The following is an 18777-nucleotide window of genomic DNA, read 5'->3' as shown; positions in this document are numbered from 1 at the left end:
GATAAAAATTACAATAACTGCTAGAAGAAAATAAATTTAAAAAGAATGAAATTACTTCAAAATTTAAATGATTGAAAATAAAAATAAAACAAAAATTAAAATATAACTATTTTAATTTGTTTTCATTTTAATTTTATTTTTATATAATTAAAATTTTTTCCTATTCTTTGTATTTTATAAGCATTTTGTGGCAGCATCACTAATAAAATGATTGTACAAGAATGTGGGAATGGAGGGAGGGTATCCATCACATAAAGAATAAAAATATTCCTACATTAGTTGAAATGGGTAAAAAAAATGGATGACTGTAGTGATATGCAAATTATACTTAATTTGCATATGAGCAGATAGCTCATATTTATAAACTGACATCAACAGGTTAGTTCTTGAACGCTTGCTTAGCGTTATACACGACATATCAATGGCGTCATCGATAGGATAATCTCTGGTCCTTGAAAACCCAGAATACATAGATATGTGGATTCATTGCTTTGCTGCTAATGCAAGATGCAAAAAGTTGAAAGACAACAAAAACAAGGAGGGGAAAATGAAATCACCAACTTGTTCATGACTAGTGCTGGATATGAAGCAATTATGAAGGTTGCTACAATGGTTTACCCTTGAGAACTAGGAGAAATGACTTTCGAAGAAATAAGTCAGATTATCAAAGGAAACATGAGGCCAAAGAAAAGACTGGTGATTACAGAAAGGACCAAGTTTATGGCAATGAAGCAGGAAGTGGATGAACCGATAGTAAAATATTTACACGAGTTAAGAAGTGTGAATAAATACTGTGAATTCGAAAAACTAGGAACAAGAACAGACAATAGAAGAAGAGTTAATCCAACTAAGATTAATTGAAGGTATGCATAATTCGGCACATAGATACAAGCTAATGGAACAGTTACAACTTACAAACATGCCTATACTGTCCCTAGGATGCGTTTGTTTAGAAACATACGATCCTTAAACAGTTAGCATTAAACGCGTACTAGCAATCAAAACTCTGAAAACAGGAAATCATATAAACAGGTTTATTGAAGGTAGATACGGTAAAAAACTGAAAGAAACAAAAAAAAAATACAAAGAGAGGAAAGGTCCCGAATGAGAAGTTATAAAAGGGCTGAATCGGGGAGTCTTATGTGTAAGGAAATCAATGACAGCTAGAAATAAGGGGGCCGAACACGTGGATAAAGAAAATAAACAAAGTTTGTAGTAAAAATGAAATAATATAAAAAATAACATTAAGGTATTAAAAAATGTCTTTAAGAAGGGGATAAATAATGTTTCTTACCGGAGATGGCTTAAAATGGCGAAGGATAAAGGGAGATAAAAAAACCAAGTCATGCGGCTAGAAAGGCAGCTAGAATAAGGGAACAAAACACTGGTCAACCTGCCGGTGTCGAGTCAGGGGAAACTCTATATGAAAAATGTCTGGTCAAGAGAGATAACTGTTGAAGGGACAAAACTAAGAGACATAATACTCCTCGTCTGGCGTCTTAGACGTAATAAGTTTTCTAGTTCTCGGTACAAAGAAGGACAGTCTCGGTAATGGGTCTGAGGAGGAGCTTGGTGCCATCCTTTCTGGAAATCTTGACTTCCATTTTCCTCACTAGGTTGTCTTTATTGGGGAACATGTGTGTGGTCAGTCCTAAGGGCCACTCGTTTCTCGCAGCCTGGTTCTAAGTTGGGTTTATCTGATCTCCACTTTGTGTGTGCTTGGATCGAAGACAAGTATTCTCTTCTCCATCTGCTCCAGAAAGTTTCAGCCAGATGTTGGATAAATTTGCATTGACTTTTGAAAATATCTTTGGGTCCATAATTGTGTTTGTGTGTGAAGGATATGCCCACTTTCTGAGTGAGGAGGGCAGCAGGTGTAAGTATGCCAGGTTCATCTGGGTCTGTTGATACCGGGACAAAAGTCCGGGCATTGATTATGGAGGTGACCTCTGCCAAGAAGGTGGTAAGTACCTCATGGGTCAATCTCTGTTTGTGCTGCAGAAACATAGTGTCCAATATCTTTTTGGTCATGCCAATCATTCTTTCCCAAGTTCCTCCCATATAAGGGGCATGGGGAAGGTTGAACGACCAGGTACAGCCTTGATCTGTTAAGTACTTGCTGATAGAGTTTGTACCTGTAATGGATTCAATGCCCGACTCCTTACAGGCGCCCACAAAATTGGTCCTGCGATCGGAATGTATATGTTTAGCCAGGCCGCGAATGGCAAAGAAAAACTTGAGTGTGTTAATAAAACTGGAGGTATTCATCGATTCAATTACTTTGATGTGGATACCTCTGGTGCTCATGCATGTGAATATTACTGCCCACCACTTGCTGTTGGTAGTGGCCCACAAGCAATGACCCAATGTGGTGTTTGCCAGGGATGATAATGGGATATTTTTCTTCGGTTTTGATCTCAGCCTTGCTAGCATGGCCCCTGATTCTCAGTAAGCCATCATTGGGTTGAGGCCCTTGAGTGAACTGCCTTTTGGGAGCCTTTCTCTATTTGCTATATGCAAGAGTTCTTTGTGTTATGATGTTATGATTTAGATCTCGTTTTGACTTGAGGACGCCGTCATACTGTCTGCCACGTGTCACCGTGACGACCACCACTCAAGTTTCATGATTCCTGACCGCTTTGGGGAGAAATTGACTACGTAGGGATTCACTCTACGATCGCTGCCATGGCACCAAAGTCGAGGCACATGATCATGGTTACCTCCACGAAATTACGGGCAGAACGCTTAGATGCCTTACACACTGTAGCGAAAATAACAACTCAAAAGAAACACAGTTTTCTCGACCTGGGGGCAATTTCTTCATCACTGACCATTGTCTACAACTACGTCCGCATGCTTGCTATATTTAGTGAAGCCAAGGAAAAGACAGAAAGACCGCCAGCCTCGCCATCACTACAACGCTACGGCTGTCGCGACCAATACTACTACTACTACTACAACGGAGGCTTCGTCGCGCCTTGTAAACAACAACAACTATCGCCATTGACACAGCATTATAACCAGCACTGCTGCTACTACTACTACAACGGAGGCTTCGTCGCGCCTTGTAAACAACAACAACTATCGCCATTGACACAGCATTAATCAGCACTGCTGCTACTACTACTACAACGGAGGCTTCGTCGCGCCTTGTAAACAACAACAACTATCGCCATTTACACAGCATTATAACCAGCACTGCTGCTACTACTACTACAAACAGAGGCTTCGTCGCGCCTTGTAAACAACAACAACTATCGCCATTGACACAGCATTATAACCAGCACTGCTGCTACTACTACTACAACGGAGGCTTCGTCGCGCCTTGTAAACAACAACAACTATCGCCATTGACACAGCATTAATCAGCACTGCTGCTACTACTACTACAACGGAGGCTTCGTCGCGCCTTGTAAACAACAACAACTATCGCCATTGACACAGCATTAATCAGCACTGCTGCTACTACTACTACAACGGAGGCTTCGTCGCGCCTTGTAAACAACAACAACTATCGCCATTTACACAGCATTATAACCAGCACTGCTGCTACTACTACTACAAACGGAGGCTTCGTCGCGCTTTGTAAACAACAACAACTATCGCCATTGACACAGCATTATAACCAGCACTGCTGCTACTACTACTACAACGAAGGGATCGTCGCGCTTTATAACAACAACAACAACAACAACAACAACATTCTGCCATCTTCACCCCAACGACAGCTCGTTATTATTCTGTGTTATTTATTCGAAAATAAATTGTTGAGTTCGTCAAATTTTTAATCCTGTGTTGTCTATTCTTTTTGCTTGTCACCATACGCTTCGTAACATAACATTTGGCATAGGTTTCTTCTTGTATCGTTCGAATGATGACGTTTTTTGCACGTGCCATCCTCTACATTCACTGTTAGCAGCAACTCGAGAATTGCAAAAGGTGTCGGAGATGTGTGTGAGATTGGTTAGGGCCCTGGTTTTAAGATGCCACTCCAGACCAAGGCTGTGCTGCATGGGTGGTTTGTCCTTGCCCAAATCAAGGTCCTTTAGGTTATTTGTGTGGTCTTCAGTTAAGATTGCTGCCATAACTCCTTCTTTGTTGGAAGCTATTTTGTGTAGCCTTAAGTTAGATTCGGCCAGGATGTCACATATTCTTTGGAGTAAGGAGACTGTAGCCTCAACTGTAGGGAGCGATTTCAAACAATCATCGATGTAAAAATTCCGATTGACTAATTGCTCGACTGCCGGATTCTAGTTAAGCTGATTTCTTCTGACTGCTTGCCTGAGGCAATAGATAGCTACAGCCGGAGATGGGCTGTTGCCAAAGACGTGAACTCTCATTCGGCGATTCCTTGGTCTGGGTCGTTTTTACGGTACCAGAGGAGTCTTAGGAAGTTCCTATGTTCTTCTTTCACTAGGAAACAGTGAAACATCTGTACGATGTCTGCAGTGACGGCAACAATTTCTTTGCGGAAGTGAGTGAGGACTCCGACCAGAGTGCTGTTACGGTCGGGTCCGCTCTACAGCACATTGTTCAAAGACACCTCGTCATATTTGGCGCTGGCATGGAAGACAACTCTGATTTTCCCAGGTTTTTTAGGATGGTATACACCAAAGATGGGTAGGTACCAGCATTCCTTTCCCTTTCTAAGTGGGGTGGGAGCTGCCTCAGCATGACCATTTTCAAACAGCTTTTCCATGAATGAAAAGAAATGTCTCTGTGTCTCTGGCTTCTTGTCGAGGCTGCGTTTCAATGAAAAAATCATCTTTCTGCTAGTTTCTTATCATGGGGGAGACGACGTCGGGGAGATCAGAAGGGTAGTGGAGCAATCCAACTGTTGTTTTTGACTTTTTCAGCCCCCCTTTCCATGATGTTGAGGAAGGCGATGTCCTCAATAGAAGGCGCTACCTTTTCATCGTCCTTTGTCTGTCGGAATGGGTAACCTTCCATTTCGGTAGGGTATGATCTATCACTGGTGCTGTACCTTTCTCTAACCTCAAGGTTGTTTGGGCATGGTTCAAAAAGGGTAGGGCGTCCCCTTTTCAGATATATGAGTATGCAATGTCTTTATGATGGGTGGAGGGTGAAACTTCCCTAAGATGACGTTGTCTACTATGACCCATCCCAGGTCTAATTTCTGGGCATATGGAGTATCGTGAGGACCGTTTATTTGTTGATGCACCTTGTGGATTCTTAAGATGTCTTGTCCGAGAAGGAGCATGATAGGAGTTTTAGGCTCCATGGTGGGGATGAGGTGAGCTATCCTTTTAAGGTGTGGATGGTAGAACACTGCCACAGGAGTTGGGATGCTGGATCTATCATTAAGTATTTCATCACTCGAACAGGCTGGGGAGTGGGATGCTGGTTTTTCCATCTAGGGATTCCATTTGGAAGCCTACTGCTCTTCTTCCTGTGGTCTGTATTGCTCCGGCACAGGTTTTCAAGGAGTAAGGGAAACTCGGTCCATCACTCTTGAAGGTGTTGAAGAATTCTGAGTGTGCCAAGGACCAGTTACTTTGTTCGTCTATGATGGCGTATATCTTTACCGCCTTGTCTGGTTGGTTAGTTGGGTAAACATTCACCAGGCAAATTTTCAAACATGACTTTTCCGACAGATCGCCACCACAAACCTGTGTGCATTGTGAAACCAATCCGACTGTTGCCAGGGAGTCATCCTCCTCGCTGTGCTTTGTAGTAGGGCTCACATCGACGATCCGTGGAGGTGGCCCTGGATAAAGAGCAGCGTTGTGGAATTTGCTGTCACACTCTTTGCATTTAACGTTATCTCTGCAGAACCCAGATGTATGTGTTGTAGATGAGCAACATTTGAAGCAGATGCCATTTTCTCTCATGAAAGTCTTGCGCTCTTCCAAGGGCTTCTCTCGAAAGGTACAGCATTTTGACAATGGATGGAAGACCTTGTGCAGTGGGCAATATTGCATGGGTATGTGCTCATTCTTGTTTTGTCGACTGTCATAGGAGAACACATTCTCTCCTATGATTGGATTAAGAAATATATAAATATTTCTTATAATATATAAATATGTTTGTTGATATATTAATTAAAACATAAAGACGTTTCCAGAATGTCGTTATTCATAAAAATAAATAATAATCGGCGTCTATAAATATAAAAAGGCGTAGAACGCCTTTTTGTTCTTTTTTTGAGTCTCTAGAAGGTTCCAGGAAGTTCCTTTTAAAAACTCATATAAAAGAAACGCTATTGGTGGGTAAAGTCAGTTCGTGATATATTTTGGGATGCAAAAAGAGGCAACCAACGTCCGAATTCCGGCTTCCACATAAGGCCGTAAAAACAAGTTCGTGACATATTTTGGGATGCAAAAGAGGCAACCAACGTCCGAATTCCAGCTTCCACATAAAGCCGTAAAAACAAAAACCTCACTGAAGAACTGGCTGTCTGGATTCTGGTAAAGTTTTTATTTATTCTTTGAGTTTGTTGACCGAAGCACATATACATATAAAAATACACTAAACAAAACATTTCAAAACAATACATTAAGAATTACGATCTTTATGATCTAAGGGAGACAATTTATTAGCGAGTTGTCGCCCTTCAAACATGGTAATCTTTTCTTTTTTCTTGTTAATTTATTTTTAAATAAATTTCTTTTTCATTAAATCTTTTTCTTTTGTTTTAATTTTATTACATGTGGGTGCTGATAAATCCCTAGACCATACGAGCTATGATCGGCACACATGTGTAATATCGACTCTCAAAGTTGGAAACTGTGGGGAACACTTCAGTTTTGTTCACAGATATTGCTCTGTTCTTGTGGGGGGAACTTGTCAACTGGTGGGTTAATCCTGAAACTCAGATCATTTTTTTATCCTAGCTTGCTGTGTGACAAAGTTCACGAACACCTTGAATGGAGGGAATATGACTTGATGGCACTCTTTGTACTCGGAGCCGACAGATAACCATCTATCTTGAAGCGAGGATGCTAATTTGGCAATAAAGGGGCGAAGTCCTCATGCGGTATCCAGAGAAGCGAGTCCAGGAAGGTCTCCGTCTTCCTTAGCCGACAGGAATTCAGTAGCTAGATCGCCAAATTCTCTTAGTCTCACAGAATCACTGTTAGACAGCCCTGGAAAATCGTCCACTCGTTTAAAGAGTGCATCCTTTATCATCTCAGGGGCATCGTAGCATTCTTCGAGTCGGTCCCATATTCTCCTAAGTCCCTTCTCTGGATGATTTCGGTGGACTGACCTTGATCTCCTTGCGTGTTCTTCTGACTCTTTACCGAGCCACTTCACGAGGAGGTCTATTTCCTCACTACATGTGAGACTGAGGTGTTTCACGGCACTTTGGAAAGACCGTTTCCAAGTTGGGTAGTCCTCAGGTCTGTCATTGAAGAGTGGCAGTCTAGTAGTAATCAATTCACACCAGGTAAGATACCTCACAAGGTTGGGACTGATAAGCATCCCTGTTATCAGTGTAGTTCCAGTTGTTGTACGGTTTGGTGCCTTCCACATGTGAGGTGGATGGGTGAAAGCTGATAACAGGGGGTGATCGCGTGGGTCCCTCTGAGCTGCTCAGTATGAAGGGAGGTGATTGGTCGCCAGGTTTATACTGGTCCTATTTGTATTCTTGAAGTGGTTGGGGTTCGATAATCTCCTTTTTAGGCTGCTTTGCCTGGTCGGCTAGGTACTTCTTGACTCTTGTGTTAGAGTCAGCAGGTGTACAGTCAAGGTTCAAATGGTGGCAGCTAGACTGTTCGTTTAACTCGTCAGCAGCTTCCCTGAGAACCTCCGCCTCAGCCATGGTGGCAGCTGTTTTCTTTTCGAGCTGAACCTTTTCCAAATCCATCCTTATTTTGATTTCTTTGTCGATGAAGGCTAAACATGCTTTGGCCACCTTAGCCTTCACTTGAATATGTGTCTAGAATTTATACAACAGCAGGAAATAATACATACCTACAACTAAAATAAAAATAACTCCTACAAAGAAATAATGGCTGAAACATATCCGGTAAAAATGAAAAGAAAAAATTGTACATACTGTTGAAAAAATTCATGGAATGAAAAAAGAAAAATGCCAGCATTTGGGAAAATATGTTCAAAGTGTTTAAAAAAGAATCACTTCAAAGAAGTATGTAAATGAAAAATGTGGAAAGAATAGAGGATGAAAATAGACACATTTTTAATATAAAGAAGGATAATATACAAATACTGGATCTAAGAACAGAAATACAAAAATAAAAATAAAAATCAATGATTGTGTTGTTGAAATGCCAATAGACACTGGCAGTGAAGTGACTATAATACCCAGAAATATGTGAGAAAAAATGGGAAAACCGTTTTAAAAAAAATACAATGTACAATTACGTCCATTTGATGGCTCGATTGTACCAATTATAGGTTACTTTGAAGGTTTAATAGAACTAAAAGGAAAATATGAAGTAGTACCCATTATAGTTACAAATTGCTGAAAAACGCATGGACTATTGGGGAATTATGTATTAAAAATAAATTCAACAAAGGTAAATAAGATATAAATGGAAAAAAACAGGAAAATTAAAAAATTATGAAGCTAGCCTGAAATTAAAAGAAAATGTTCCCTCCTCCTACGAAGCGAGAAAAGTACCAGTGCATTTATTACCATTAGTAGTAGCTAAGTTGTGAAAGTTAATAAAGGAACACTTATTAGAACCTGGCCATTGTGGTATAAAAAAAGACGGTGATTTGAGAATTTATGGAAATTATAAAATAGGGGTGAACCATCAAGTTTGTGCCGACTCGTACCCTATTCCGAATGTGGAAGTAGCTTTACATAAACTTGCCGGAATGAAAGTATTTTCGAAGATAGACCTAAAATCAGCTTACCACCAAATTCCCATAGATGAAAATTTTAAAGAAGTGACGACCATAAACACACCTATAGACCTGTTAAGGTGGAAAAAGATGTTGTATGGCATAAAAACGGCAAGTGCAATTTTTCAAAAAGCTATTGAAAAAGTAATAGGAAATGTTGAAAATACCATTTGTTATCAAGACGATATATGTGTTGGAGATTTAAATAAAGATGATTTAAAGAAAAGAACTGAAAATATACTGAACCGGCTAAGAGACGTTGGCATGACAGTAAATACAAAAAAGTGTGTAACCAACAGTAATGAAATATCATTTTTACGTTACTGAATATCAAAGGAAGGGATCTCTCCAGATGAAGCGTTAATAGAGAAAATTCTAAAAGTGGCTACACCAAAAAATAAAAAAGTTGAAGTCCTTCTTAGGTTTGGTAAATTTTTATAAAAAATATTTACCAAAATATAATGAGTTGACAGAACGATTTGCAAAGTTTAGGGGGAGAAAAATGTGAAATTCATTTGGTTAGAACACCAACAGAAAGCCTTTGAAAACTTAAAAGAGATTCAGGCGAAAAAGCCAATAGTATAAATTTTTTACCCTAAGAAGGACATAACTCTAACTATTAACGTTAGTGAGCATTCCGCATCTGAGTAGACAGCTTATAAAAAGTGTACACGATGACATGCATTGTGGAGTGGCAGCTACGCAAATAAGATTAAAGTTGGAAACATGGTGGCCAGGGTACTCAAGAGACATAGAAGACTATGTAAAAAGATGCAAAAAATGGACAGAACTCAGAAATTTCAAGCTAAAGAAAATACATGTGTGACCCCAAGAAACAGAACAATGGAGCAGAGTACACATGGATCATGCCTATGTCAATAAGATAGGACTATTATTAATATTAGTAGACGCATATTCAGGTTGGCCTGAAGTGGTGAGAGTACCTGATAAAAATGTACCACTGTAAAACAAATATTAAGAGTAATATTTTCAAGAAACGGGATACCGAGAACATTGGTGACTGATAATACACCAGAATTTGCGGATGCTGATTTGCATGAATGGTTAAGAAAAATAGGATGCAGACCTTACAAGACCCCTTTCTACCACACTCAAAGTAATGGGATAACGGAAAGGATTGTCCAGATAGTAAAGAAGAGCATAAAAGTATGCTTACAACAGAAGGAGAAAATCAATGCTTTCCTACCAAGACTATTACTAAGTTATGGAACAATTTCGCATGTAGGCAGGCCAGAAAGTCCATCTGCCTTAATGGGCAGATAATTAAGGTCCCCTTTTAGTATGTCATATGCCACAAATCAAAAAATGTGGTACAAAAGAAATAAGAATATGGAAGCCGAGACAGCAGAATTTATTATGCAGAAAAGACATAATACTGCAATATTAAAGAAAATGGGAACAGTGTTCTAGCTCATGCTGACCTAATAAAATTCCAAGGAGAACAATTGGATGAGGAAATGCCTTCAGAGCTGCCCATTATTGACATAACAGAAGAGAATGCAGAATGAGACTGCTGAGGAAGAAGTAGAAAGGGATGAGTTGGAAGAGGAAGAAGTAGAATGGGACAAGTCAGAAGAGGAAGATCAGAATATGCAGGAGGAACAGTTCGATCATAGGGAAAGACATGATAGATCTGGATCTCCAAGGGAAAGAGAGAAAGAGATAAAGGAAGATGTTCAGAAGGGCACAAGAAGAAGTACAAGACGTACTCGCGGTATAAAACCCCTCCATTATAGGGAGATGTAGTGATATGCAAATTAAGTATAATTTACATATGAGCAGATAGCTCATATATATAAACTATAGAACAGGTCGGTTGTTGAACACTTACTTAGCGTTATACATGAAATATCAATCACAAAAGTGTATTCCTTTCTAAATTTAGTACAATCAGTTCTTTCAACTAAGTTGTCTGTTTTACATCTTATCATCATATGTTTGGGTTATTGTATTTATGAGACCATTTTTTTATAAAATCAACTCAAACTTTTTGACAAATAAAAATGGTAATATCAATTTTTGCTGATTAAAAAGAATGAGATTTGATAAGTTCCAACGTAGACCCCTACTACCATGTCTCCTTCTCCAACATCAGGGGTCTACGTTCTAACCTTCCAGAGGTTGAAACCCAATTACAGGAGACTAAACCAGACCTTTTATTTTTAAGTGAAACTGGCATTGGACAGGCTATTTCCCTAGATGAGTTTGCAATTACAGGATACTCTAACTTAACTTCTAAATCTGACCCCCAAGATCGCCATGGGCATGGAATATGTGCCTATATTAAAGATAGCTTTCCATGTGGGAGGGACATCTCCAGGGAAGATCCTAACTTACCCTATATGTGCTTCCGGGTTGCTTTAGCTCACACTACTGCATTTATATTTACTCTCTATCGCCCCCACAACAGCGGAGTTACTATCTTTCAAAGCATATCTGAGAAAATTGACCAAGTCCTTTCTACTTATCCTTCAGCTAACATTCACGTATGTGGAGACTTCAATGTTCACAACGTCGAATGGTTGACCCACTCAAACAAGACCGATGATGAGGGGAGGTTCTGTCATGATTTCTCCATTGCCTATGACCTCACTCAGATTGTTCAGGAACCTACCCGTGTGCCCGATAATAACGGCCAGTATGCGAGCCTACTAGACCTTTTTCTCACAACTTGCCCTGAACTATGTTCAGTTTCTGTTCTGTCGCCTCTTGGATCTTCCGACCACTCTGTTGTATCAATTAAGATAAAAATGAAATGTAATAAGTCCCCAGACGTACCACTTCATCGTACAGTATATCGATACACTAAGGCTGACTGGGATAGCTTCGGTACATTTATATCTGATCTACCTCTGCATTCCATGTTTAAAAAGGATGTGTCCTCTATAGTATTAGACCTAACTGAATGGTTAATTGTAGGTATTGACCATTTCATACCCTCTAAAAAGTTTCAGCAAAAACCTAACAGCCAGCCTTGGTTCTCTCCAGAATGTGCTGCTGCCATTGCGCACAGAAATCACTTTTTCCACTGCTTCAAACGTAATAGATGTATGGAAACTAAAGCCGTTTTCAGGACTGCCAGCAACCATTGTAAGAAAGTAATAAGGAACGCAAGAGAGTTGTATGCTCAATCTGTTAAGTCCAAAGTAGCTGAGCAGCGGCTTGGTTCCCACCAGTTTTGGCAAATAGCAAACAGAATCCTGAACAGAAGCGTGTGCTCCATCCCAACTATTATCAATGGACCTGAGGTAATATCGTCAGCATCAGACAAAGCCAAACTCTTTGTCAAGAACTTTGCAGCTAATTCTACCCTTTGCGACCAAGACCGCCAACCCAAAATATTTCCTCCTGTATCAGAAAACACGCTATGTGATATACGTATATCTGTACGTGATGTTGCCAAGCTAATCAAAAACCTTGATTCCAGTAAAGCAACTGGCCCTGATGGTATTCCAATTATAGTACTCAAAAAACTTCAACCTGAACTAGCGCCCATACTTACAAAACTGTTTAAACGTTGTCTTAAGGAGAATAGTTTCCCATCTCCCTGGAAAATCTCATCAGTATGCCCTGTATTTAAGAATTCAGGTGATCGCTCATCCCCCTCTCAGTACAGGCCAATAAGTCTCTTGTGCGTCATGAGTAAGTTGCTAGAATCTGTGTTAAATACAGAAGTAATCAAACATCTCAACAAAAATAACCTTCTTAGTGACACTCAATATGGTTTCCGTTCTGCTAGATCTACAGCAGATGTCCTTACAGTTATATCGCATAGGATTAGCAAATCTCTCGACGGTGGCAATCTTTCTAGGGCAATTGCTCTTGACATATCTAAAGCCTTTGATAGGGTATGGCATAAAGGTTTACTTCATAAGATCGCTAGCTATGGTATAGCTGGAAAAGTCTTCTCAATTATTAAATCATTTCTTTCTGATAGGTTCATAAGAGTAGTAGTTGAGGGGCAAAAATCAGAAGCTCACAGTATTAATGCCGGTGTCCCTCAGGGATCCATCCTGGGCCCAACTCTTTTCCTGATCTACATTAATGATCTTCCAAATCATATCCTTACATCATTTGTAGACATTTATGCTGACGACACTACCATTTATGGTACCACATCTAAGACAGTAAACGAGCAAGTACTCTCCAATTCTCTCTCCTCTGATCTTGAGCATGTAGTACAATGGGGAAAGGAGTGGCTGGTTACTTTTAATGCATCTAAAACCAAGCTTCTCTCTTTACATCATCAACATTTTAATCCACATTTGTCATCAATTGAAATGAATGGCTCTCGTCTTCAGGAGGCCTCAAGTTTTGACAAGCTTCTGGGCTTGACCATTACTCCTGATCTTAAATGGAACACGTATATCAAATCTGTTGCCAAGGCCGCTGGAAAAATGGTGGGATCTTTCTATCGATCCAGTAGATATCTCACTGCTGATGCTATTCTCTATCTATATAAGAGCCAGGTACGTCCAAGGATGGAATACTGTTGCCACATCTGGGCAGGAGCTGCTAGAAAGGACTTGTCCTGCCTTGATAGAGTTCAAAATAGACTTCGTAGCCTCGTAGGAGATGTCCTTTTCTCCTCCTTACAACCTCTATCTCACAGAAGAGATGTTGCGAGTTTGTCTCTGATGTATCGTTATTTTCATGGAAAGTGTTCAACTGAGCTTCAATCTATGGTCCCCCCTCGCCAAACTTTCACAAGAAACACTCGTCTAGCTGTAAACACTATCAATAATTTCCCCCACTCTTTATCTGTGCCTAAACCTAAACATAGATTCCATGAACAAAGCTTCTTTCTTAGAACTGCACGCCTGTGGAATTGTCTTCCGTTTTCCTGCTTTCCGGCTGACTACAATATGGTTGTGTTCAAGTCTAAGGTAAATAAGTTCTTGATGAGCCGTTCCATATAAGTTATTAAATTTACCAAATTTTCATTACTAATGATTACTATATTGACCAACTTCTACTGTACACTCTTTAACCCTTATCCTTGAGTGGCCTCTGGGCCTTGATAATGTGGTGATGCCTGTGTAAAAAAAAAAAAAAAAAAAAAAAAAAGTAGATATTTTACTTCATTGTATTTGGAAAGTAGTCTGGATGAGTGAATCAATTACTCAAAAGGGTATTTTTCATCTTCAAACAAGTTCATGTGTAATCAGTTCATCTTTTAGAGAATCTAGTACTCATACAGAAAACAGACTGTGATATTTTTTAGATAGGATTTCAATTTTTCAATATCTTTTGTGAAAATACAGAGTTGTTAAAAAGCCCCCCTACTATTATTTCATCGCATTCTGCATTCTGCATAAGTACAGATAATTTTTACCTAAATCCTAGAATTTTAAGATATTATCCGTGAGCTTCGTAAGAGGATTTCCTCACGAAAGATTTCATACATAAATTAAAAGATTTCAAATAATTTTTTTTTATTTTTTTCATTTTGAGATAAAATTGAAAGTATTTACTTTGGCTATTTGAATTATATGAATAAAATAAAAAAATGAAAATAAATATAATTACTTGGAATTCATAAAATCCAACAAAATTTCCATTGCCTGAGTAACAGTTTCAATTTTATCCACCTCCAGATGACTTGTTTGGTTGATTGAAGTCAAAGTTATATTACTATCAAGACTGTATGTTGAGTGGTGCAATGGCAATGAATCTGAAGAGCAACTCATTCTTTCATCTAAAAAGAAATGAAAATTCTAAAAATATTTGAAACATCATCAACGTTTGCAATGTTTTTACAAATTTATTTTTATTCGATGTTTTTAATGGAATGAAATAAATTGACTGATGTATTAGATTATATATTTAATGGCATAAACCAATTGTGAAAGTAAATTAGAAATGTATGCAAAAAATATATTAATTTATTATTAGTTCATGCATATTGGATTTGAAGAAATTGTAGAACTATGTATTCTTGTTTATATGTGGTGCATATTCATAATTAATACATGACAAATATGGCAATCAAAAATAAAAGAACAGGAAAACTTATGAATATACTTACTTAGCAGTTGAAAATATTAACATACACCAAAAATTACAGAAATTATCAAGTAGAAAAAAAAATGAATTTACTATTCTGACTGCACAAACTCTGAAGGGCATTCACATCAAGTTAGTGTAGAAGATTATCTCTCTTATTCTAAGCATGGCATGTGATCGTTTGCAGTTTGTGAAGTCTGAATAGTACATTAATTTTATTTTTATTAAAATTCTACTTGCTTATTTTTTACTAAGTTTTGGTGCCCATTAATAGTAAACACACCTATAAGTTTTCCCGTTCTTTTTAATTTGAACTGCTAAATATATAGAGATATATTGTTTTGTTAAGTCATCTTCACTCCAAACAAGGCATATTGACACTTGGATTTAGAGGAGATGAATGAGATGTCAGCTTATATTGCATTTAAACCTCTGTATGTCAGTACAATCAGAGAAGCAAGTAATTAGGAGGGAATTTCAAAGTTTGGCAGTCTAAGGAGAAGCAAGTTAAGTGGGGGGTGGATTTAATTGCTAAACTGGTTTGTTGTTCATCAGAGCACATTTGATTAAAATACTTGTAAAACAGTTAGAGGGATGCAACATTGCAGTAATGAGACAAGAGTTGAAACTTGGTTAGCAGCGTGAGACCTATCAGATTGGAGACTCTTCTTTGAATCCTGTCTAAGAACGAGTGACTAGTGGTGGATACAACTGTTCAAAGTCCAATACCTCATCTTATGATTATCTTCCTTTGATTTTAAAAATCTCATAATACCTATTCTTTGTCTCAATAAAAATTCTTCTCTCTATCCCTCTACACGTGTTTGTATTTCTTCTTTCGAATTTCAGTTCGTTTCTTATCTTTATTTCATCAAAAATGCATCACTGAACAGCACCAGTCCAGATGTGGAAACAATACTCCATGCAGAGGCAAATGATGGCTTTGTAAAGATACAGGATACTCGCAGGTGTGAGTAATTTTCTAGCACTATAAATGGAACCACCTTCTTTGCAATGTACTCAATGTATTTGTTCTAGTTCATGTTGCCTGTGAATGTTAAGCCAAGGTGTTTGAAGGAAGAGCTCTCAGGTAGGATGTTATTAGTCATAGCTATCGGTGGTTGAAAAGTCTTCTTGTAATTGTTAAAGTTAAAGAAATTTAGTCTTAGTAGCATTAAATGTTGCCATTCATTTTTATTTTAAAAATCGTATATATTTTGAAACATGTGACGTGTGACTTTTACTTTTCTTCACCATCCCTTCTCTTCCTCTTTTCACAATTCTAACCTCCTTTACCACCACTCTTCAATGATTAAAGATTAATTAAGGCAGGAAATTTAACCGCAAAATTTATATTGTAATGAATTTGACGTAGTTTGCTATTTTTGTATTTCAGGAGTATACTTTGCCTTAAATTCTTTATGGTGGGTTTTACCCCAACAATATAATTTTATCTTCTTGTTAGCTGCATTTGAGTTGCATAAAATCAACACAGACAGAAGAACTTTCATCTGAAATTATGTGAATTTGCATTTGTTAAATCATAAACTCATTACTCCAGTTCAATCAACAATTGTGGAAACCTACCAGGCTAAGCTACCATTTTAGGCCCACTAATTTGACAACCATTCACCTGATATCTTTGAAAGGAACCCAAGTAAGTGTTTATCATTCCTTTAAGTTTTTTTTCTAATGTGCTAGGCCCTGTCTAATTACATGAGGTTATTTCTCACACTATTTAATCATGAAGGCAATGCTGGAAGTTTTGCTATTTGAAAAAAGGGTTTTCTATAGAAATTTTTTAATTAAAAATGTGCATATAACAAAACGTGTTTGTAAATAAAACTGTTTTTTATTACACATATTTTTAACTTTGCACTGAATTTGTTAGCACATGGAGACAGATAATAAGCAAAACGTTTTTTAAATTAAATCTAAAAGAAGAAATAGTTCCAAACTGATGTAATTTTAATTTTTTGTGCCTCCTTTTTGAGTAGCCACATTAAAATCCAATGTTATCATGCCTGCAAATAAATATCTATTATGATCCCCCTATTTAAATTTTTTATACATTGAAAACCGTTGTTGTGTCTTTGCTCCGGGCTAGGGTACAAGTAAATTCTTTTTATAAAAAATAATTTGTAAAAAGATTTGTAACTAAAATTTTGTGATTTTACATGTTTTTCGTTTGTTTACTTAAAAAAAAAAATGTTAACTTGTTCATGTTGTAAAATTTATTAAATTGAAAAGAATACGTTTAAGCAAAAAAAGTTTTGCGTATTATCCATTTCTGTGTACTAACAATTTTAATGGCAAAGTTAAAAATGTGTGTATGTAAAAAAAATGCATAGTTTTATGAAGCAGCATCTCCCACTAATCTTAGCCACAAGCCACTACTACTTTTGTTTGTTTATTTTGTTTCTTTTTATATGGTGGGCTTTTGTCCGGTTCTTTAAAATTGACATACATTACAAAAATGTCAAAAAGTGTTAAAAAAACAACTTTGAATGTTTAGAAAAAATTCCTGTGCAGCTGAATTAGTTATAAATTAATTTAAATGAAAACACAATTTGGCATTAGTTCTCCTTTGATTTTGAATTTCTATGCCTGAACAAAATTTGTAAAGATATAAAAGAAAATAGAAGACAATAAAATTAAAGACTAATAATAAAAATGATTCGTATTAATATTATTGAAACCGTTTGGCAGTTCAGTCGTTACACTTTCTTTTCACTAACAATAACACAAGTACACTGCTTTAAGACTATGTGAAAAACAATTGAAAGGTGTCTATATAAAATGTAAGAGCTTAAAACTATTTCCAAAAAATTTTAAATGTGTTTTATGAATTAAAACTAAATACTGATATGTTTTTAATAATTTTTGTTTGATATTTTAACTAACATTTTAATGTAGTGTGAGAGTTTAGATTGTTTATTTTGAAGTAGATTGTTTTCCTATATAAAAACGTATTATATTATTATTATTATATTTATTATTATTGTTGTTGCTGTTGTTGTTGTTGTTGTAGGGGAACCTGGGGCAAAATGAGATAGCGGGGTAAAACGAGACACCACAGATAACTGAAACAGAGAGAGAAAGAGAGCTCTTTTGTGAGGAGTCTGATCAAGAGATCACGTGGTAATGCCTTTACACCAACGTCTACCATTGTTTTATTCAGCCCCGTACATCAAAAAGGGGTAAGTATTCAAAATTTATCTATTTTGATCTGTGACGAACTGTACTCTGAGAGTGCAGAAAGCTGGGTAGTCTGTCAAGGGGACTGTAGGAAATGGGCACACTATGGCTTTGCAGGTCTAGACGAATGCAACAAGACCCCAATCTTCATTTGTGAGCTCTGTGAAGACTGACTTATTCAGACCAAGATCTGTCTCGTTTTGCCCCAAGCATGGGGCAAAACGGGACAATACAAGTAGCTGAATAAATCATCTGTATTTCTTTTGAAAATAATTTCTCATCTCCTTTTTGTTGTGGCATTGTTTTCAATACTTTGAATGTTCAGTAAACAGAATATGGTTTATATGTCAGTGCTACCTTTGACTCGACAGTTCTTTTTCCCTTAAGTATCTCGTTTTGCCCCAGGTTCCCCTATTATTGTCGATTAACACTCTCAGCTAAACCACCCCTAATAACAAAAATGATATTCTACTTTTAGGCGATTATGTGTAAACACTCTGAAAACTTGGCGAGAAGAAACAAAACAAAACAAAAAAATAGGGAATTAGTTTCATAAATAAATTTAACATCAAATAAGTCCTCATTTCTGGCTATTGCAGCGTTTTAGGGTAATTAACCAAAACAAATTTTTGCAATGAGAGATAAATTCTGTGTCATAGTTTTATTTGGAGGGGGGCTACTTTTTTTAAGTGATTACATGTGGTTTTATGACCTTACCAG

General features: G+C 37.4%; 1 protein-coding gene and 1 long non-coding RNA gene across 3 annotated transcripts in view; one reads left to right on the top strand and one right to left on the bottom strand.

Annotated features, from left to right (window-relative positions):
* The window catches only part of LOC145284737 (protein furry-like), an 881988-nt gene that overhangs the window by 336289 nt on the left and 526922 nt on the right, over nt 1-18777 (bottom strand). For both annotated transcript variants that reach the window (XM_080133679.1, XM_080133680.1), the window contains exon 38: nt 14383-14551. In XM_080133679.1, coding sequence (XP_079989805.1) covers nt 14383-14551 — 169 coding nt within the window. The remainder of the gene's footprint in view (nt 1-14382; nt 14552-18777) is intronic.
* Nucleotides 16143-18777, top strand: part of LOC145284739 (uncharacterized) — a 91952-nt gene continuing 89317 nt past the window's right edge. The window contains exons 1-2 of the long non-coding RNA XR_013868872.1: nt 16143-16516; nt 17891-18059. This is a non-coding gene — a long non-coding RNA (uncharacterized LOC145284739). The remainder of the gene's footprint in view (nt 16517-17890; nt 18060-18777) is intronic.

The sequence above is a fragment of the Euprymna scolopes genome, chromosome 9 (assembly GCF_053919585.1).
Source record: "Euprymna scolopes isolate OS-2025 chromosome 9, ASM5391958v1, whole genome shotgun sequence".
Classification (NCBI taxonomy): Eukaryota; Metazoa; Mollusca; class Cephalopoda; order Sepiida; family Sepiolidae; genus Euprymna; species Euprymna scolopes.
Note: the sequence above shows the minus strand (reverse complement) of the source record. Positions and strands in the feature narration are given on the sequence as shown.